Source organism: Macrobrachium nipponense, chromosome 18, assembly GCF_015104395.2.
Source record: "Macrobrachium nipponense isolate FS-2020 chromosome 18, ASM1510439v2, whole genome shotgun sequence".
In the NCBI taxonomy this organism is placed as follows: Eukaryota; Metazoa; Arthropoda; class Malacostraca; order Decapoda; family Palaemonidae; genus Macrobrachium; species Macrobrachium nipponense.
Window position 1 is genome coordinate 17615843 of NC_087211.1, and position 18914 is coordinate 17634756.

General features: G+C 33.7%; 1 protein-coding gene across 4 annotated transcripts in view; it reads left to right on the top strand.

The window, feature by feature from the left end:
• The window catches only part of LOC135196890 (ero1-like protein), a 35327-nt gene extending 17324 nt beyond the window's left edge, over positions 1-18003 (top strand). For 2 of the 4 annotated variants that reach the window (XM_064223672.1, XM_064223674.1), the window contains 10 exons: positions 2549-2673; positions 3039-3233; positions 4176-4222; positions 8373-8390; positions 12514-12606; positions 13488-13625; positions 15127-15244; positions 15403-15556; positions 15782-15930; positions 16192-18003. In XM_064223672.1, the coding sequence (XP_064079742.1) occupies positions 2549-2673; positions 3039-3233; positions 4176-4222; positions 8373-8390; positions 12514-12606; positions 13488-13625; positions 15127-15244; positions 15403-15556; positions 15782-15930; positions 16192-16246 (1092 nt within the window). In that variant the 3' untranslated portion in view covers positions 16247-18003. The remainder of the gene's footprint in view (positions 1-2548; positions 2674-3038; positions 3234-4175; positions 4223-8372; positions 8391-12513; positions 12607-13487; positions 13626-15126; positions 15245-15402; positions 15557-15781; positions 15931-16191) is intronic. The other 2 variants (XM_064223673.1, XM_064223675.1) reach the window with 1 other exon arrangement.
• Positions 18004-18914: the final 911 nt, after the last annotated feature.

The window sequence follows — 18914 nt, forward strand, 5'->3', positions numbered from 1 at the left end:
TACAATTACCTAAGGCTAGAGTCGACTCATTGTGAATTGGAATAGACATTCATAATACAGTATTGTGTTTAGCATTTATACCATGTGTGTAGAGACTGTATGTGTGTATATATATATATATATATATATATATATATATATATATATATATATATATATATTATTATTTATATATATATACTGTATAGATATCTATATATATATATATATATATATATACTATATATATATATATTTATATATATATATATATATATACACATATATATATATATATATATATATATATATATATATATATATATATATATATATATATATATATATATATATATACATATATATATATATATTATATATATATATATATATATAAATATATATATATATATATTTTATATATATCTATATTATTATATATATATATTATATATATATATATATATATATATATATATATATATATATATATATATATATATATATATATATATATATATATATATATATATATATATATATAATATATAATATATATATATATATATATATATATATATATATATATATATATATATATATATATATATATATATATATAAACAATGACCTTCTTATATCCATGTCTCCTCCATACCTTGTTTGTTTCATTGCTCTATACTATATATGTACGTATATTTCATGACCTGGTTGGTTTATCTTCAATTACTAATCTGGAACTGATTGCTTTCCTTCTAAAAAGCTGACAGATTCTAAAGGGATATATACATGCTGCTCATTCTGTATATGACATTCGTATATGTGAAGATGATGAATGTTGTCAGTTTGAAAATTGTCACTGTATTCTTTCTTTAAGTTGTCAGCTGAAAACTTACAGAAGTCAGCTTGCAAAGAGAGATAAGTGAAAAGAGAAAGGGATGAATAAATAAATATATGAGGCAATAGGAAATGAAAGCAGTACAGTATACCTAGTCCTAAAGTCAGAAGACATCAGCAGAAAGCAGGAATGAATTTACTCCTCGCTTAACATTTTGAAGATCGGGAGACCAAACAACTGCACAAGACAAACTATTCTACATTTTAGTTTTAGCCACAATAGAACTAGCAAACTGAATAGTATACTTATAATACATTTTATGCAACAAACGTAATGAACTCCTTTTCCATTTGTGCCACAAGTTAACATAAGAGATGGCATAACTATCCAGGAGTTTGAATTCAGAGTCAGCACCTGCAGACTACACTGGAAAAAAGTACTCCCAACAAGGACAGAGAACAGTGTTAAAACGCTTAAAAATAATAACTTCATCCTGAAACATTTCTGCGATATGCTGTATGCACTAACTCTCTGAGAAATAAGAGGAAGTGGTATTACATATACATTTCTCAAAAGTCAATTTCCTATAAAAAGTTGCACCTGAAATCATAAAAGTGTGTCTGACCTTTAAAACTGCACGTACTGTTTTTATTTAAATAAGGATGTAAAGGCAAGTGTTCTAGTCGATTAGGCTAACTCACAGTGTGAGTTTTAGAATGCTTAAGCTTCATGGCCCAAAGCTTGCTCCACTCGGGATTAATTTTGTATGAGGCTTTGTTTTGGTTTTCTGTTTATTAAAAAAAAAATATCTCACAGGTGTCGAAGGAAACACATGGAGTAAGTAATAGTTGTAACTTTGACACACTCCTCTTGCTACATGATATCTGAAAAGAAATACTAGACAGTATTACCCCTGTTGACTTGATACTACTATTTGTAAAAAAATTGATTATTCAGTTACCATCACCAAATTTATTTAGCCAGACAGAAATATTGCCGTACTTAATATCCTCCATAATTTTCTTTAAAGCATGCACATGTAATCATCAAGGCTTGTCATTCTTGTAGGACTATCTCTTTGTCTCTTTTTTTTATATATATATTAAATCATGGATTCTGAGTGAATACATAAACACTTTTCTCTGTGCTATCACTATTCCACATAGTGAATTTAAAGGTCTTTCTGGATTTTTATTTTGATCTGCTCTTAACTGGTAGTTTTTCACCAGTAGAAATGCTTTCACACAACTGAGTGATGTTGATTTGCACATCAAAGACTTTCACCACTTTTGTTTTACTTTACAGCACCAAACACTAAAAATTATGCTGCATAAGGACTGTTGCAGTTATAAAGTGCTTTATTTGCTTGATATAAAATGCAAGACTAAATATTGCCATCACATTTGACAACAGAAGCTTATCGGTTGTAGTATAAGCAAATCTTAAAACATTTTCAGTTTATTGTGTGTCTACTTGTAAACAGCAACATTAGCATAGCCACAGAGTATTTACACCCAATATAACACAGCTAAATAGTCTCGACTTATGTGTAGGGGGTGAGCTATTTTATTTTATTATTATTATTTTTCTTTTCATCTTGAATGTTGAAATGGTTAGTTTCCCAAATAAATAAAAGCCTGTCACAGATTTGCAGTTTAATCTTGTTCTTAGACATTCAGAAAAATGTTGTAGTATACATAGCATATAATCTGGTATAATGACACATTTCAGGTCCCAGATGGCATCAAAGGGTCAGTGACCTATTTGGAAAAGAATAAAATTGAAAAGCAGAAGTACTACAACACTAATGACTGTGGTGGGGAAAATGACCTTGGATATCTCAATACTACGCTGAGGTAACAGACGAAGATGCTAATCATTTTCATGTTCATTTGTTTTTTAGAATTATATCAATTGGTAAATAGAAGGTACTGTAAGTTAAGAAGATAAGTCAAGTAGACCATTTCTTGAAAGCTGAATTTTAAATTGCAGTAAAAAGGTGGTAGATGCACTATTGAAGAACGTAACCTTTTTGTGTACGTATAAAGTTAATTTCATTCATGATTATTTGCTTCCTATTAAAAAGATAAAAAGCAAGCAAGCATTTGAGTTTCACAGTTCAGTGCAAGCTGCTGGAAGGAAGGTGTCATTTTCTAAGTTTTCCCAAGGAAACAAATCCCTGTGTCATGTCTTGTCATTGATCCTAGTCTTTTTTTTTCAGCAAAGAGTCTATTGATGGATTTGAGCGTTGGGCTGCTCACGACAGTGCCATTGACTCCTTCTGTGAACTTGATGATGAATCTTCAACAGACAGTGACTATGTTGACTTGCTTTTAAATCCTGAAAGATACACTGGCTATGCTGGGCCTTCTGCTCACCGTGTTTGGAGAAGTATATACCAAGAGAACTGCTTCAAGTGAGTTCAGATTAATCATTTTTATGTCCTTATGGAAAATGTTTTATTTACACATCGGTAGGCATGGAAGGACGACATGATCAGGATCACATGGTTATTGAATTACAGTACTGCAAATTATCTTTGAAATTTCACGGTTCATATACTTTGCTATGGTGCAGTTTTGCAATAGTTAACAAGTTAAAACTAATTGTATTCATTTTATTTCAAGTTAAAAGAACAAAATGGTAAAATTTTGAAAAATAAGGTTTTCAGACTTTGGAGTCTGGACATTATTTTGTCATTTGTGTTCTGTTCTCTTTTTGTTGCAAATATGCTTTCTTGTTTATACACATATTTGTTCAGAAAGTTCAAGGCATGTTTGAATGGATATGTGTACAGTGAATAAATACCCTGTGAGGGGATTACTGCTAGCTGTGCACTTATATCATCACAGTTAACTTTTTGACATCAGATTTCCCCATCATTATAAGGTCACACAGACATTAAAGTTCTCCCAACTGTGTTCTTTCGTACACACCTCCTGATATATATATTTTTTTAGTTTTCTTGTTTCTATGATTTTTATGTGATCCTGCCTGTCTTTGTCATGGTACTATACTCCCATTCCTGTATATTTTCTGTGTGGCTGCTCCTTACCTTTTCACATCTTATGGTGAAATCATTAAGTTCTAGGCCTTGATGTATCTTACATGCCCTACTCCCGACCTGAATGATTTCCTTGGCAACATAATCTTCATACCCTTGTTGATGTTTAGCCTCCCAACCATTGAAGCAAAACTGTTATCTTAAATTTTTATCAGTGTACTGTTTGAAATGCTAAAGTAATATCCAATACTAGTAGTAAAGGCTTGCTTATGCTTGGTATAAAAATTGTTATAAATTGTATTTTACTTATTTTTTTATCAATAAAACTTATTTGTTAATAAATTTTCATTTCAGGCCCTCAGCAGATTTGGGTCCTTATGCAGACTTCAGCAGCATTGGAGGTAAGTCCCTTCTGCAAAAGAAGTAATTGTTTGAACTGGGCATCTGACTAACTATCAGAATCATAATTTCTGTCATAAGTGATATGGCTGATGAGACTGAAAGCCATGAATATGTAGTTCAGCAATGTATTCGTTGTTCTGTTTATTTTAGGTAGCACATAATCTGATTAGGTTATTCCTTTTAATGAACCACATTGCTTTTGTGTGTTACTAAAAAGGCTTAATATGTCAGGTGCTTTTGGTTCTTCCATGAGCATGGCTGAACAGATTAAGTAATGCATTAGTTGTCCCATTACATCACCTCATAATGTAGTGTGTTTTGACGGAAGCAAGTAGCACATGAACACAAAATTGCAGGCCAAGTCAACTCTTGGTGGAGTTGAGTTGAATGCACTCCACATTCCAAGGGTTTGGCATACGTACTATGCTCAAGAATTGGTAAATCGTCCTGAAGTAAAACTGAGAAAGAAGTTTTAGAATTAAACAGTTATCAAACTTGGAAGAATGATGGAAAGTGAATGTAGCCATTTTACTCAAGCCAGACCCAGGTAGTGGTGTGTCTGTTTAGAGGAGAAATGCAGGCACCAAGCATAACTGGAAGAACATCATTAAGATAAGCAAGATAAGAAAGCCTTGAACAAAAGTTGGAGACCAGATGGTGTTTGCAAATGAAGCTGCAGAACACAACCTTAATTATTAAAATATAGGACCTTGCTTGGATTTTCACATTTATTACATCCTTGGCTAGTATGTTACACAAGAGATTGGACATCATTAGCTACTTTTGGTCAGATTCCATAATTTGTTAAAGCATAAACTTCCTTTGCCATGGAATTCATAAAGGGCTGTATGTGCAGTGTGAAATTCTAAGTTATTTTCCTCATCACTGTTCATGTTGAGCTAGTCAGGATTAATTTCCAAAGATACTAGTCACATGCCAAGTACCCAAATATACTATTTTCACACTAAGTACTGAGTTACCCATACACACAAATCGTAGAGTGAGTGCAATAAAAGAGGTAGTTTTTGTAATCTTCAGCCCCCATCTCTCATCTGCATACTGTACAGTTTTTGTGTTTGAGAGCAACCATTTCATATGTTGACTTCTAAAAAGCCTAACCTTCAAAGCATAGATTGGAGAATGTAAGACAGGATTTGTTTGGGCGGATTAGAAACAGCATATAAAAAATTTTATTATTTTTTACTCAAAAAACTGTGAATGAGATGAATTACCTAGCCTTTGACACATGTTACAATGTTATGTGTCTGAACCTTATCGGTTAACCTTGCCAAATACAACACTAAAATCTTTTAGAACAAAATTTAGGGTGAAATCCACTGTTAGGATATAAGAGATTAACTCTGGAAGTTCATTATTACTGCAAGTGTCCTGGGAGCTTATACAGCATATAAGGCTTAAAGATCAAGTTCCAGCAACCTTTGAGATTATTGGATAGATGGAGTGTGACCTAATTGCTATCAGTAATGGTGTAAGCACCACTTCATGACATGGATCGTTTACTAAGACCATACCTTAGAGAAAGGCCGTACATGGAAACCTAAACTATATGCAAGTTCAGGTAGTCAGTGCCCAAGACAGAAGGCTGTGGGGAAAACTCGCTCATGTATCAAACCTGTATGAGGAAAATGTGACGTACCAATAAAGACATTAATGAGATGGATGGCTTCCTTGTCAGTATACTTGCAATTGCATCACATTTTCCTTATCTTGGCCACTTCAATTACTATAATGACTGCAGTTATTAGTTCTATAAAAAATGAAATGTCAGATGAAGTCTTGCATAACTGACTTTAATGTGCAAGTAAGGTCCTCATTTGATGCCCTGAATAAGCCTGAATTAATTATGTGTCATAGCCACTAAGAAATACTGTAAAAGTTTTGTATGCAGATTGATCCTGATGATTTGTATGTAAACGAGGTGAGGTGGAGAAAAACAAAGGATTCAGTATCCTAAGAAGAAGTTTTGAGAGCCCTCACAAGAGGCAGAAAACTGCAGGAAAAATCCACAACAAATAAGGAATAACTTTGGAAAAAGTGTAAAGGTAGAGAATAAAGATGGACGATACAAGTCACCATTTGTTCCGAACATGATATAAGGAATAAGATCCAAAAGTATAGATAAAGGGTTTTGATGTGAGAGATATGTAAATCCAGATATGATAAAATCTGTAAAATTGAACAAGTGGAGTGTCATAGAGTAAATGGGTCACAGAGGTTTTGTAAAAGGAAGCAGACTGCGTTGCTGCATATGGGAAAGTTAAATCAAGAGCCATTTTAAAGGAAACAAGGTTGTCTTATGTGCTATGAAATGGCATTAGTGGTATTAAACAGTTTCTGGTTCAATTCGTGTTCTCATCAATAGTAGAGTCAGTTGGATGCCTGCTCTTATAGGAGTTAAAGGTATGGTATTTCCAGCTAAAGACATCACTGTTTAGTTAGTTTATCAGTATGATGGTAATGTTTATTTAGGACATCAATTTTAAAAGGAATAACCAAACTTGGCTTATGAAGAATTCCCAATTAGGAGTGTTGGTAACTCAGTAGAGACTTATATTGTACATGGTTAACCTTTATATACTGTACGGTCCCCAATTATGCGAGAATTTGGTCGATCCACAGCATTGCAGAACTGAAAAATCACAGATTTTGATACACATACCTTGTGGGAATAGTTCCATTATGGCTGAGGCAGATGGCATCTTGCCCAGTCAAACTTTTTTACTACCCATTTTCAATACTTTCTATGTTCTTATGGATAAATAAAACATTAAAAATGTATTAAAGTTTTAATAACTTCAAAAAGTTTAAAATTACACTGAGGATGGTGAAAACTCCCACACGCAAACACTGCCACCATTGGGTCCAAGTGTACTGTATGATATACAGTCATTTCCTCCTGTAAAAATCTTTAAAAAACCTTTTAGGTGGATTTTCCTCTACCTATCCTCTGCCAAAAAATCTTCAAACTCCTCTATCTCATCCTCCGTGATGAGTTCTTCTGCAGAAGGAAGGCTTTGTGAACCATTTGAGGTTTTGGGGACTGGTGGATCATGTTTGTCTTATCTCCCGTTGAGCCTAACAAACTTGATTATGAGTGCCTGTCTCAGTTTGTTCTGTTTCTGGATGGGAAGATCCGAATCAAATCTACCGATCATTCTTACACACTGTGCTATGTCACAAGTACGTGAGGTGGAGCCTTCCAACTTAGCCAATGGCTGAGCAGGGGCCTTCCGTCTTAACCAATGGCTAAGCAGAAAATCTCTCTCTCGCATTCCCCACCACCCCCCACCCCCCCCACCCCGTTTATCAGGCATCAGTAAAACCACCCCCCCCCCCCCCCCCCCCTTCCCAAATACTTGAAAAGACAAAAGATTTTATATGTTTTGTGGCACATGACTCGCAGACTTTATAAGATATATATATATATATTATATATATATATATATATAGATATATATATATATATTATATATATATATATATTATATATATATATATATAGTATATATATATATATATATATATCTTCTGTTCATGATACTAAAATGCTTAGTTGATGACACAAATGCTTATCATTAATGCTTACTGTACTCCTGCGCTTATTTCTTGAAATTACAAAACCCGATTCCCAAATTAAGATTTTCACAAAAGATGTGTTTGACTAATGAAAATAACAAATATGGGTAATTCATTTTTTCCAGGTTTATATTTTCTTAGGAGTAAGGACTTAAAATTTGATTCAGGCTGATAGTACTTGAAGGAAGTTTAATTTATCACAGTTATAATTGTTTCAATCCAAATCTTTTATAGTAATTAGTATATTAAGTTTTATATTTATAGTACTCATTATGTTTGTTTGTGATGTATTAATTTCATATACAGTAGTTATTGTTATTGTAATTGGCTTTTCAATGACTAAGATTATACATATAGTGTTTTGTAACTTAGTGTACGTAGTGTTCTAGAGTAGTTTGGTATGTTTTGTGTATGAAAATGCTAGTTGGTTCTCATCTATTATCTGAAGTGGTTTTTATGGCTTCTTAGCCTTTTTGATGAATATTGTTGCCTTGTTTGAAGTAATGATTCTTACCTGTATTTTGTTTTTTTTCTCCTCATAAAAAAATGCAGCTAATGATTTTCTTAAAGGTAAGAATATTGATATTTGGTGGAGGCCTCTAGCATAAGTTTTGGGAGACAGACAGGCTGTCTTTAAGGGTATCTGGTACTATATTTTAGATTAGAATTTTCTTCGGGATCAAAACAAAAATTATTACATTTTTATTTCCAAACGTGTCAGGAAGTTACTGGATTGCGTGTTTCTCACATAACAATGCTATTGTAGATTTCAGCCTTCCCTCCCCTAAAACTTATTAACATAGCACTGGGCATGGAGAGCTCTGCTTTTTGTATACTTTACTCTAGTCTGATTCTTCTCCCAGTGTAGACATGGATGAGGCCTTGCTTGGCTTGGTAGAGTTAAGGGTTTTCTTCAGAATGATTTATGGCTAAACCTATGTCTGCTCTGGTATCAAGGCATGTCATATTGAGGATGTATCATTTTATATATCTTTAACTCTTAGCTAGTGCAATAGTCTGCGCATGCTCCGGAAGTATTTTTAAACTTATTTCCCTTTTATTGGGTTCATGGTTAGTTACAATGCAGAGTCATTGTTTACAAGTGAATTGGACAAGTATGGCTTGCTTTAAAAATTTAGATTACAGATAGAAGAATGTACGGTTGTCCCTTATTATCTGCAGTGAATTAATTAGTTTAGAACCTCAGCATATGCGAGTATACATGATATTGTGCATGATAATGAATTTGGCATAAGTAAATATTTTTATGATAGGCTCATATGTATGATACTGTACCATTCTTTTAATTATAGACATTAAAACATCAGCAAAACTAGCTATACTAATGAAATACTGCAGTACAGTACATGTACATACTTAAGAAAAATAACTATAACCTAACTCTCATTCATTTTTTCTTTCTCTATAATTGTAATTTCAATATTGATAATCCCTACTTTATATACATCATTTATACTTATATTTATACTGTATTAGAGGCATTCTATTTTGTTTGGATAAATCATTGGAGGCAATAACAAACTATTGGAATTTTTCCAAAACTAAGGATGAAAGTTGCAAAATACAATGTTGTTTGGAGTCCACAGAGAAGTTGATAGCAAGCTAAAGAGTGGCAAGCTAAAGAGTGGATAAGTTTAAACACAAATTGCTTAAAGTGCAGATTGCATGAAAGTATAGGATTTAACTGTTATGCTAGGTTAGCCCTTCTTATTACAACATAAATTGTTAGTAGCTAATCTACTAATGAGGAATAGTGTAGTGTATTCACCACCTTAATGTTACCTTCCTGATTCAACCCATGGACCAGGCTCTCTTCAGGAAATTCCAAAGCAGTTGCCTTGCTTTCTTTTGTGCAGAAATGATCGAATTCCACCATCTCTGCATCACACTTTAAATGTGGGTTCAATCTCATAGACACCATTTACATGGCTGCCATGGCCTCGAATGGTGTAAAGTTCTCATAGCAACATCCAGAGCAAGCTCACAGTGCAGTGTATTGTAGGTTGGGTGATGTTGCACTGTTGGTTTCAGAGATGATGGATGAGGAAGCAATCTTTAGATTCATCAACCCTCAGCCACTAGAAAATAAGTGGACAATGATGAGAACAAAGACAAAGGAGGGACAAAATAGAATGATGTGGAAGACTGGATCAGAGGCATTGAAGAATATATTCAAATTGAGGGATGTTTTCATTTCGGTGGCTCTGAAGTAATATCATACTGTGTGATAGTATATATAGGGATTCCCTAAGCAGTATTAATAAAGCAAAACACTGATTTTGACATGTTTAAGGCAGATTCTACATGTGTCTCTCACTCCACCACTACCATATACAACCCCTGAACCTCTTCCTTCAAGGGCCTTGGTGAATGGAAGTTGTTGATCCAGAACCCAAGGAGCCTTTTGCAGAGCCCTTTGGGGTTTCATATCTTTCCCCTCTGTAGGCCTCAGTTCCAAGTGCTAAATGCACTTCATGTAATTATTAGAAGTAAGTTATCTGATACATTGAAATGCTTTCTTGTATTTTGTAATGTTGGAGAAATTGGTTTTGTCATGGGATTGTAATTTTGGACATTATATTTTATCTATGTTTATTAGGAAAAATTTTTGGATGTGATTTGATTGATGCCAATTATATTCCTGATATTCACTCATACAAATACACATAGATGCCATGATTGTAATCCTTATTAATACGTCTTACAGCAAAGTCATTGTGTATGTGGTATATTTTACCAAAATTTACTTACTCATTACTCTGATGGTCCAGAAACGACCCAAAACATGTAGGTTACATGATTGTAGGCTGCCATACTGCACACTGTGAGGTTTGTGTGTTTGCCTCGCCTATTATTGCTTCTATTTCTCACCTTGTTGATATTCACTTTGGAGAAATTTGTTTTATTGAATTTCAGAGGGATTAGAACTTTATTTCCATAACAAAGTAAATTGAATGTGTGCTCATAATATTGTGAACAATAATCAAGCAGGGCAGTACAAGTGTTTTACCATTTGCATAAAGACAGAAAATAAGGATGTTTGAGCTGTGGTGAAGACAGTACGTCCGACCTAAAAATAAACTATGTCTAGTTTAGTACTTATATGTTGGTGGAACTGAAGGATTTCTTGCTTGTAATTTTAACCATACAGGTACATATTTGGTTTTTAGAAAAGACTACCAATGTGATTTTTGAGGGACAACTTTTTTGATGTATGAGATGTCTTGATTTTCTGTGGCACTACATTGATTTGTAAGTTTTAAGAAGACCATGTTGGAGTTTTAACTGGAAAAATAAGTCTTCAAAAGTGCCTTGAAATCAGCAAGGCCTTGCAGATGCACTTACTTCATGGGACCCATCTTCAGTTCTGTATCATGATAATGATACTATGTACTAAAAAAAATAGTGGCTCAATAGGGTTATTGATCTGAGGCCAAGACATGATCTTACGCTACATCTTACAGCTTTTCTGGATCACATCTGGGTTGTAAGCTTTCAGCTTGTATTAGCAGTCATGGACCTTGTCTTCAGTGGGTTGTATGTCATGTAGCCATGTGTACCAAGTCAGCTTGACCAAGCTTCTCAACTTGGGCCTGGAGATTAACACACTCCTTTGGCAGCTGAGATGACATCAAAACACAAACCCCAGAAATGCCTAGGGCATAGCTGCAAAAGCAACAGCTTCTAATGTACAACATGCTGTTAACACTAGGAAATATCCAGTAGTGCAAGGTTTGCATGAGAAAAAATTCTTAAGCAAAATCTGCATCATCATTATTTCAGTCCAAATACCATGGAAATCATTCAGAAGTTCATCACCCAGCATTCAACTCTGACACTGAGCATACCACTCTCCGTTTGCTACCACACATCTATATTGTACACATCTATATTGTACACACATCTGACAGACATTACTTCTGCTAAAGTGTACTAAACTGGCATTATTAAGCAAATAGCTTTTAATCTAGGAGTAGGGCTAATCTTGTTAGGTTGTACCTTTCGGGTATTATGTATTTTATGATGAGGTTTATTTTTATACTGTAAATATTTTCATTCTTTTACTTTATATACAATTGTTCTGTCTTTTTAGTAATTCATCATACATTGTTTACAACAGCTGAGGTGTTCATTAGTTTCTTGTACATTTTTGTAAATATACTAGAATTTCTGACATGATATTTTTACAGCTGTGGCATGTTGCATAAATGCTAAGAATTGTAGTTTGGAGCACTGTGTTCGCAATATTTCACAGTATATTAGTTGCTATATTTGAAGTACTTTACTTACAGCTTTGTCATAATTGAACTTTTGTTTTTATATTTTGATTCACAGTCAAGAATATAAAATGTAATTTGTAAGTTAATCAGGTGTAATTAATGTCTTAGCAAATTAACTTTTAATTCTTGTACTGTATAGGCCTGTGTGCTGGGTTATTTCAGATCCTGTAGGGTGCTACCATTAACTGGACCTTATGTGGTATATCATGCTCCTCTCAATTATCTGTCTAATGTGTTTTGCTTTTCTTTGCTTTCATTTTTCCCTCCTTTTAGCAACCAGCTATGGTGCACCCTACAAGTCCTTAAATTTAACTTGAATGTCTTGCGGAACTACTTTATACTTTGTTAGTACTATTTCATGTTGGATGATTCTTTTCCTTTACGACTTTCAGATATGTGCTTGGAAAAACGCACATTCTATAGAGCTGTCTCTGGACTCCATTCAAGTATTAATATTCATCTCTGTGCACAATATTTATTGTCTGGTAAGTAGCTATGGAAATTTTAGCTGTTATAGAGTTAAAGATTAGATTTCTTATAAGGTTAGACTTTAAGAAGTTTTGCTAAGACATTTACTAGTGATAAACTGACTTGAGATCATATCAGAATTTTTCAACACAAGAGGTTGAACCTTTCTCAAGTCTGTGTTGTTCAGTAAAGGTCACTGATTTTTGTTGTTTGTGTCTTAGTATGTTTTTTTTATTTAGAGGATTACTGAATATCTAGAATTTGTTCCAAAGTTTGAGTTTGATTGTCCTTCAGATTTTCTGTATGCAAAAGCATTGATTTTGCCATTCCTCAAAATTGTGGGTCTAAGAGTAGTCTTAGGGTCCAACTTTGATGCCAGTCATAGAAGCTGTAGTGGGATTAATCACCACTAAAAGATTTGAGTCCTGATAGGTGTCAGTTTGATGATTCTTAAAATAAAGATGTGTTGCTATCATGTGAATCATCTGTAGACAACAGAATCCAGAGCCTTGTACTTGCCATATATTACAAATGTCTTAGCAGACTTCTTCATTTTTAAGTTTCAGCAGTATTCATATTGATATCAAAGGCCACACTATCAGAACTTACTCAGTTCTGAGGGCATGATTATACATTCTGTCCAGTTTACTTGCTAATGCAATTGAAGTTGGGATGATTGTATGTATTCTTTTTAATGCTCACAGTTCTGCAGGGCAAGTGCCACACTAATGATGATGTCATCTGTTTTTGAGTAATATAGGAGCGAGTTTTTTATTGCCTATTCTTGACCTTGAAATTGGAAGGTTATTTTTGTAATTTATGTTTGCATGATTAGTTTTGTATTTTTGCTAGATATTTTTGTCTTGGTGCCATTAATGTTTATTTTGGCTGTTTCCAGATAAGGAGGGTTTTACTGATTCAAGTGAAGGTGTTTGGGGCCCTAACATTGAAGAATTCCAGCGTCGCTTTGATCCTGAGTTAACTGGAGGCGAGGGTCCTTTGCGACTCAAAAATCTCTACTTTGTTTATCTTTTAGGTACGTTATTGACATTAGTATTCATTGTCAAGTTCATACAGCATCTTTTAGTTCATACTCTAATCATCGACATTTTCATGTCAGACTTTACCTTTATGGTTAGGCAGGAAATGAGATCTCTCCACACTCGACTTTCTCCAGCAATTTCTGCACCAGTGCACATCAAGAGTAGGCCTGGTTCCATCCTTCTCCTTGATTTTCTAGGTCTTCCTACTGGTTTTCTACTTGCTACATAATCCCTTTTCTATCATATACCCCAGATTGCATTAATCATTGTTGATAAATCTACTTTCCACTTTTACAAAAGAATTGATTTTGTAAGGTATTGCACTGATGTGCATTATGCACCGTTTTTATTACTGTATTAATTTTTATAAGGTAGTGTAACAAGACTAATGTCTCATTGGGCAACTTCCATAGGCCTTTTCAGAGGCCTTTATCATTAAACTAGAGGTGAATATTTGAGGTTGGTATATGTAAAGAGTTTAGAAAGCTAGGTAGGAAGAGACAAGGAAATAGACAAGTTTTTAAAGATTTGCACCTATAGAATGCTAAGATTTGTGATCAGTGTGTAGTGGGAAGATGTTGCAGTGGAGGAAGTAGCAGAAAGATGCAGTCTCCAGCCACTGGAAAATAGACTTAGCACTCGCAAAGATTGAAATCATTGCCCCATGTGACAAGTAAGGATGAAGAACTGTTATTCGTTGATGTAGAAATAATATAGCAAGACTCAGGACTTGTAGGAAGGCCTGGAAATCTCAGAAAAAGGTGATAGATGAAGATCAAGACCTAAACTCGTATGGCCTCTTAATTCCATGAAATTAACAGCTCTTTTAAAAAGGCTGATGATAGTGACTGATGTTTATTTTGACACTAGCCCCAACTTTTTTTTTTCTTAATTTTCTTTGAATTAGGGCTAATGGAACAGTCTAAAAAATGGGCAAATTGGTGAAAGGCAAATTATCTCCTTATTTTGTTACAGTTGGTTCAGTGACCTTTGATTACAAAGAACTTTATATTATTTTTCCATTGTCTTTTGTATAATTTTCTTACATTTCCAAGTTCTTTTGCATTCATGTCTATAATAGTTTTTGTATTTTCTGTATGATTTTGTTGAGGCAAAGGTAAAGCAAAAGAAAAAACTATGTACATATTAGTTCCCTCTGAAAAAACAAAAATAGCTGTTTGTAGGATTTTGTTGGCCAGTGTAGAGAAATTAGAGTTTTTATATTTTTCCATGGCGTCAGGAAGTTTACTGTGTGTATATTTTAATTACTTCGTAAATTAGCAACTTGTTGGGAGTTAAAAGTTCCTGCCAACATCTTTTAGTTACAGATGTAATATACTAAACATATATTTTGTTGTTAATGCTAAAAGAAGAATTATGCATATACTTTTCAGAGTAAGGGACCATGCAGTTCTTCATAAAAATAATAAGACAATTTCTATCTTTTTTAACTCCTTTAACAGGTAAGAGAATCATCTTTTTTTTTTCTTACAGAAATGAAAGCTTTAGCAAAAGCTGCACCATACCTTGAAAGTCTCGAGTTTTATACTGGCAACGAAGAGGAAGACATCGATGTCAGGAAAGCTGTTATGGATTTGTTGAATGTGATACAGTGAGTTTTTATTTCTTAATTCGTGACGTTTATCGTATGTTGTGTCATCATTTATACTTGGACATATAATTCCTCCTCTATATGGTGCATTGGTACTGCCATTCACAAACTCATTTTTGTGAAAGTGCTGATGGATTATTGAGACTCTCCAATTACAGGGGTTTTCCAAACCATTTTGATGAAGGTGCTATGTTTGCTGGAGGATTTCAAGCAGCAAAACTAAAGGAAGAGTTTAAACAGCATTTCCGAAATATATCACGCATAATGGATTGTGTAGGATGTGATAAGTGTCGCTTATGGGGAAAACTACAGGTGAGTCATTCTAAGTTTGACTTCTTATCCAATAAGGCAACATTTCAAGTCTCTAGGTATTTTTGGACTTCAGAAATAGACTGTTACAATACAACTCTGCAGTATTATTAAATTGCACTTAAAAACGGTGTTGGTATTCGGAAGTTGTATTCCGATTGAAGAAAAATGTGGGTTAATATCTTTGAAACATCATTAATATGAAGTGTGTGTTACCTTCAATTTTAGATTACTGGATTAGGAACTGCGTTGAAGATACTTTTCTCAGGCAATTTTGATCAACCACTGGATCAGCAGTTAAGTTTGTCAACTGTCAGACTTACCAAGTTTCAGCTTTCAAGAGGAGAAATTGTGTCCTTATTTAATGCATTTGGAAGGTATGTTATGAGCAAGTTTATTTTCTTTAGTGCTATGAGCTCATACTTGTACAAAGTATTTAATAACTTCTGTAGAGCCAGGAGCATTTGAGCCAAATTCCTCTTTATCCTGGAAACTTCACAAGCATATCTTAAGAGCTTTATATGAAGAGTAGTATTTAGATTTGGCTTCTCTGTTTCTTTTTTTTTATTAGAAATTTTGAAAATTGCCTTTATAGATATCATTGCATTGACTTCATTATTTATCCTTTTTACTTTCAGGTTATCCAGGAGTATCATGGAACTTGAAAGATTTCAAGAAGAGATCTTGAGATAGCCAATCAAAGATTCCATACAAAATATTCTGTGATAATTTGTTGTACTATTTATGAATAGCCACATCACTCACTGTAAGGACAGGAGAAGCATGAAAACCTTTCATTGAGTCTCTTGCAATGAGAGGTTTCTTAAAAAATCATTTTCTTGCAAGCACAAGCTATAATGACAAGGGGCTTCTAAATAATTATTGAAGAGCACACCTTCATGATTATTTTTAGATATTTGCTCGAGATTGTCTCTATCTGCTGTTATGGATAATTGAACATTTTTTTTTTATCAGTTATGGATTGGGTAACATTTTTAAACTTCACCAGATATATCTTATTTCCTCTGGGAGTGAGAGAAAATCAAGAACAGAACGAACAGATCTCTGATTGTTAGAACAAAAAGGTCAATGATAGACTGGTGTAATCCAGCCTTGAGGATTTTTCATACCAATCCTCACTATGTTGTAATAGTAGTATTTTAACGGGGTTCTCCAATTTTTTCCATTTCTTTTTTAATAGTCTATATTTTGTGTATGTATAGAGCCAGAATAGTTTAGAATGATTGTTTATGAAACATTACAACAAGATTGAATGATGATCAAAACTACATCGATACAAGATGTGGTCCAGTATATAATTGTCTTTTAATTTTATTTTATCCAAAGGATCACATGGTGAATTGTTTGTGGCTCATCATCATGATTATCTGTCATGTAGAGGGTGCTTCAGCTCCAATTTTATGATAAAGAGAATTGTTGTTGTTTTTCGTCTGGCATTGTTACTAGCTTTTGTTTTGTTGTTATTTGAGGTTATTTAAATGTCAATATCTTCAATGCATTAATGCCTTTTTGCTTTCGATTAATGGTGTCATTGCCACTTTTTCTGTGCAGGAAACTGACATAAACATCATCTTAGTTGTTGTTGAGGAATTTTTACAGCTTTGTCTTTTGAACTTTCAAAATGTTTATAAAGGAGAGTGGATAAGGATATCTCTTTTGTCACTGAGTGGCCATTCCATATAAGTTTAGAGCTCACATTAATTATAATGGCTTTCCTAAAAGGGGAGAAAATAGATTTTTAGATGTTCATAGTAGAAGATAGGAAGCAAATTTGGAATTACGGTGCACAATGTGGTAGAAACTGAATATCCTTGTATTCTTTTGCAACATAGCTTTTCAGAATTTTAATATTTCCCATATGAATTGATAATTGCTTGTATGAAATGCATTCTTTGCATATGTATCGGCTGGGTACCTCAGCGTAGTGTTATTTTGACATTATATTTTGTCTAGCAGTGGTTGTTGAACATTACAGTATAGCTTTATTTGCTTATTTTATGTTCCTGAGATTTCAGACATTGATTCTCTGAATTTTAAGGCCTTTTCACGGGTGTTTAGGTTATTAATTAAAGGTAATTAGTACACTGATGGATTAGTTAATGCATCGGCAAGTGCTTTTTAACTGTAGTTTGCTGTATCGATGAGAGCAGTTTTATATGTTGTTGGCTTTCATTTCCAATAATTTTATTTTTTGTAATTTTTTGTTAAGAACCCATTTTCAATTCAGTTCATCCAGCAGTTAATGAGACACATTACACACTGTATTTATTTCCATGGTAATATTACCAATGATCATTATAGTTCTAATTTTTTTTTTTTTATTGAGAGATGGAGACATATTTCAGATATTGAAAGAAAGCTTATATATCATAATATATATAATTATTAATGCAGTGACAAAGAATGTTTTAAATACACAGATTTTTGTATACTGACTTTGATTTAAACCAAATGTAGTAGGATATATACTATTGTAATTTAAATTGAAGATAAATGAAACTTCAACATGAAGAACCCCCTCAAGACAAAACACTACTGAAAAGGGTGATTATTTCCCAGGTGAATCCAGTGGTACCCAGTGCAACAGATATGGCAGAGTTTCTGCCAAATCAGCAGACATTTTGCTATGGAAGTACAGTTCGCAATACATGAAATTATCAATATTCTTGGAGGACGTTTGAAACTTGGTAATACGTACTAACAGCCTAGCAGAGCACTTCAGTATAGATGATAATACCAAAATAATACTGATAGCCTAGAGAAACACTTCAGTATAGAAGATGATACAGAAATCATTATAAATTCTCAAATGCAAGGCATACCATAAAAAATTTAAATGTTTTCTCTATGCCCATGATCTTAAGATAAAAATTAGAAAAAAAAAATTTTTTCTTTACTTATTACATACATTCAAACAACTACAACTATCTTTGGACAGTACTATTAGCAGAAATCTACTCCAACTCAAAGTGCCTCGTCCAGGCACTCAAACTCGTAGTCCTTCATCCAGGCAGGAGCGCACCTATTCCTCCCAGGATAATTCCTGTTATCATCATACCTTTCTTCATTCACCTCCTCCTCACTAGATTCCCGAAGAACTCGGCAGCCCAATCCCACGCAAGTCTAACAGATGACGTGGCATACCATCCACAGAAATTTATTTTTTAAATTCCACCCAATAGTGCAGAACGCATGGGGAGGCTTGAGACATACTACTACCTGAACAGGAGCAACGTCCTCTGTAACAGTAACTGGCAATTTCACCGGGTGTCTCCACATATTTTTAGATACCCCTTTGAGGAACACTACACTTATCTTCTGGACCCCTCTTCCCAAAAAT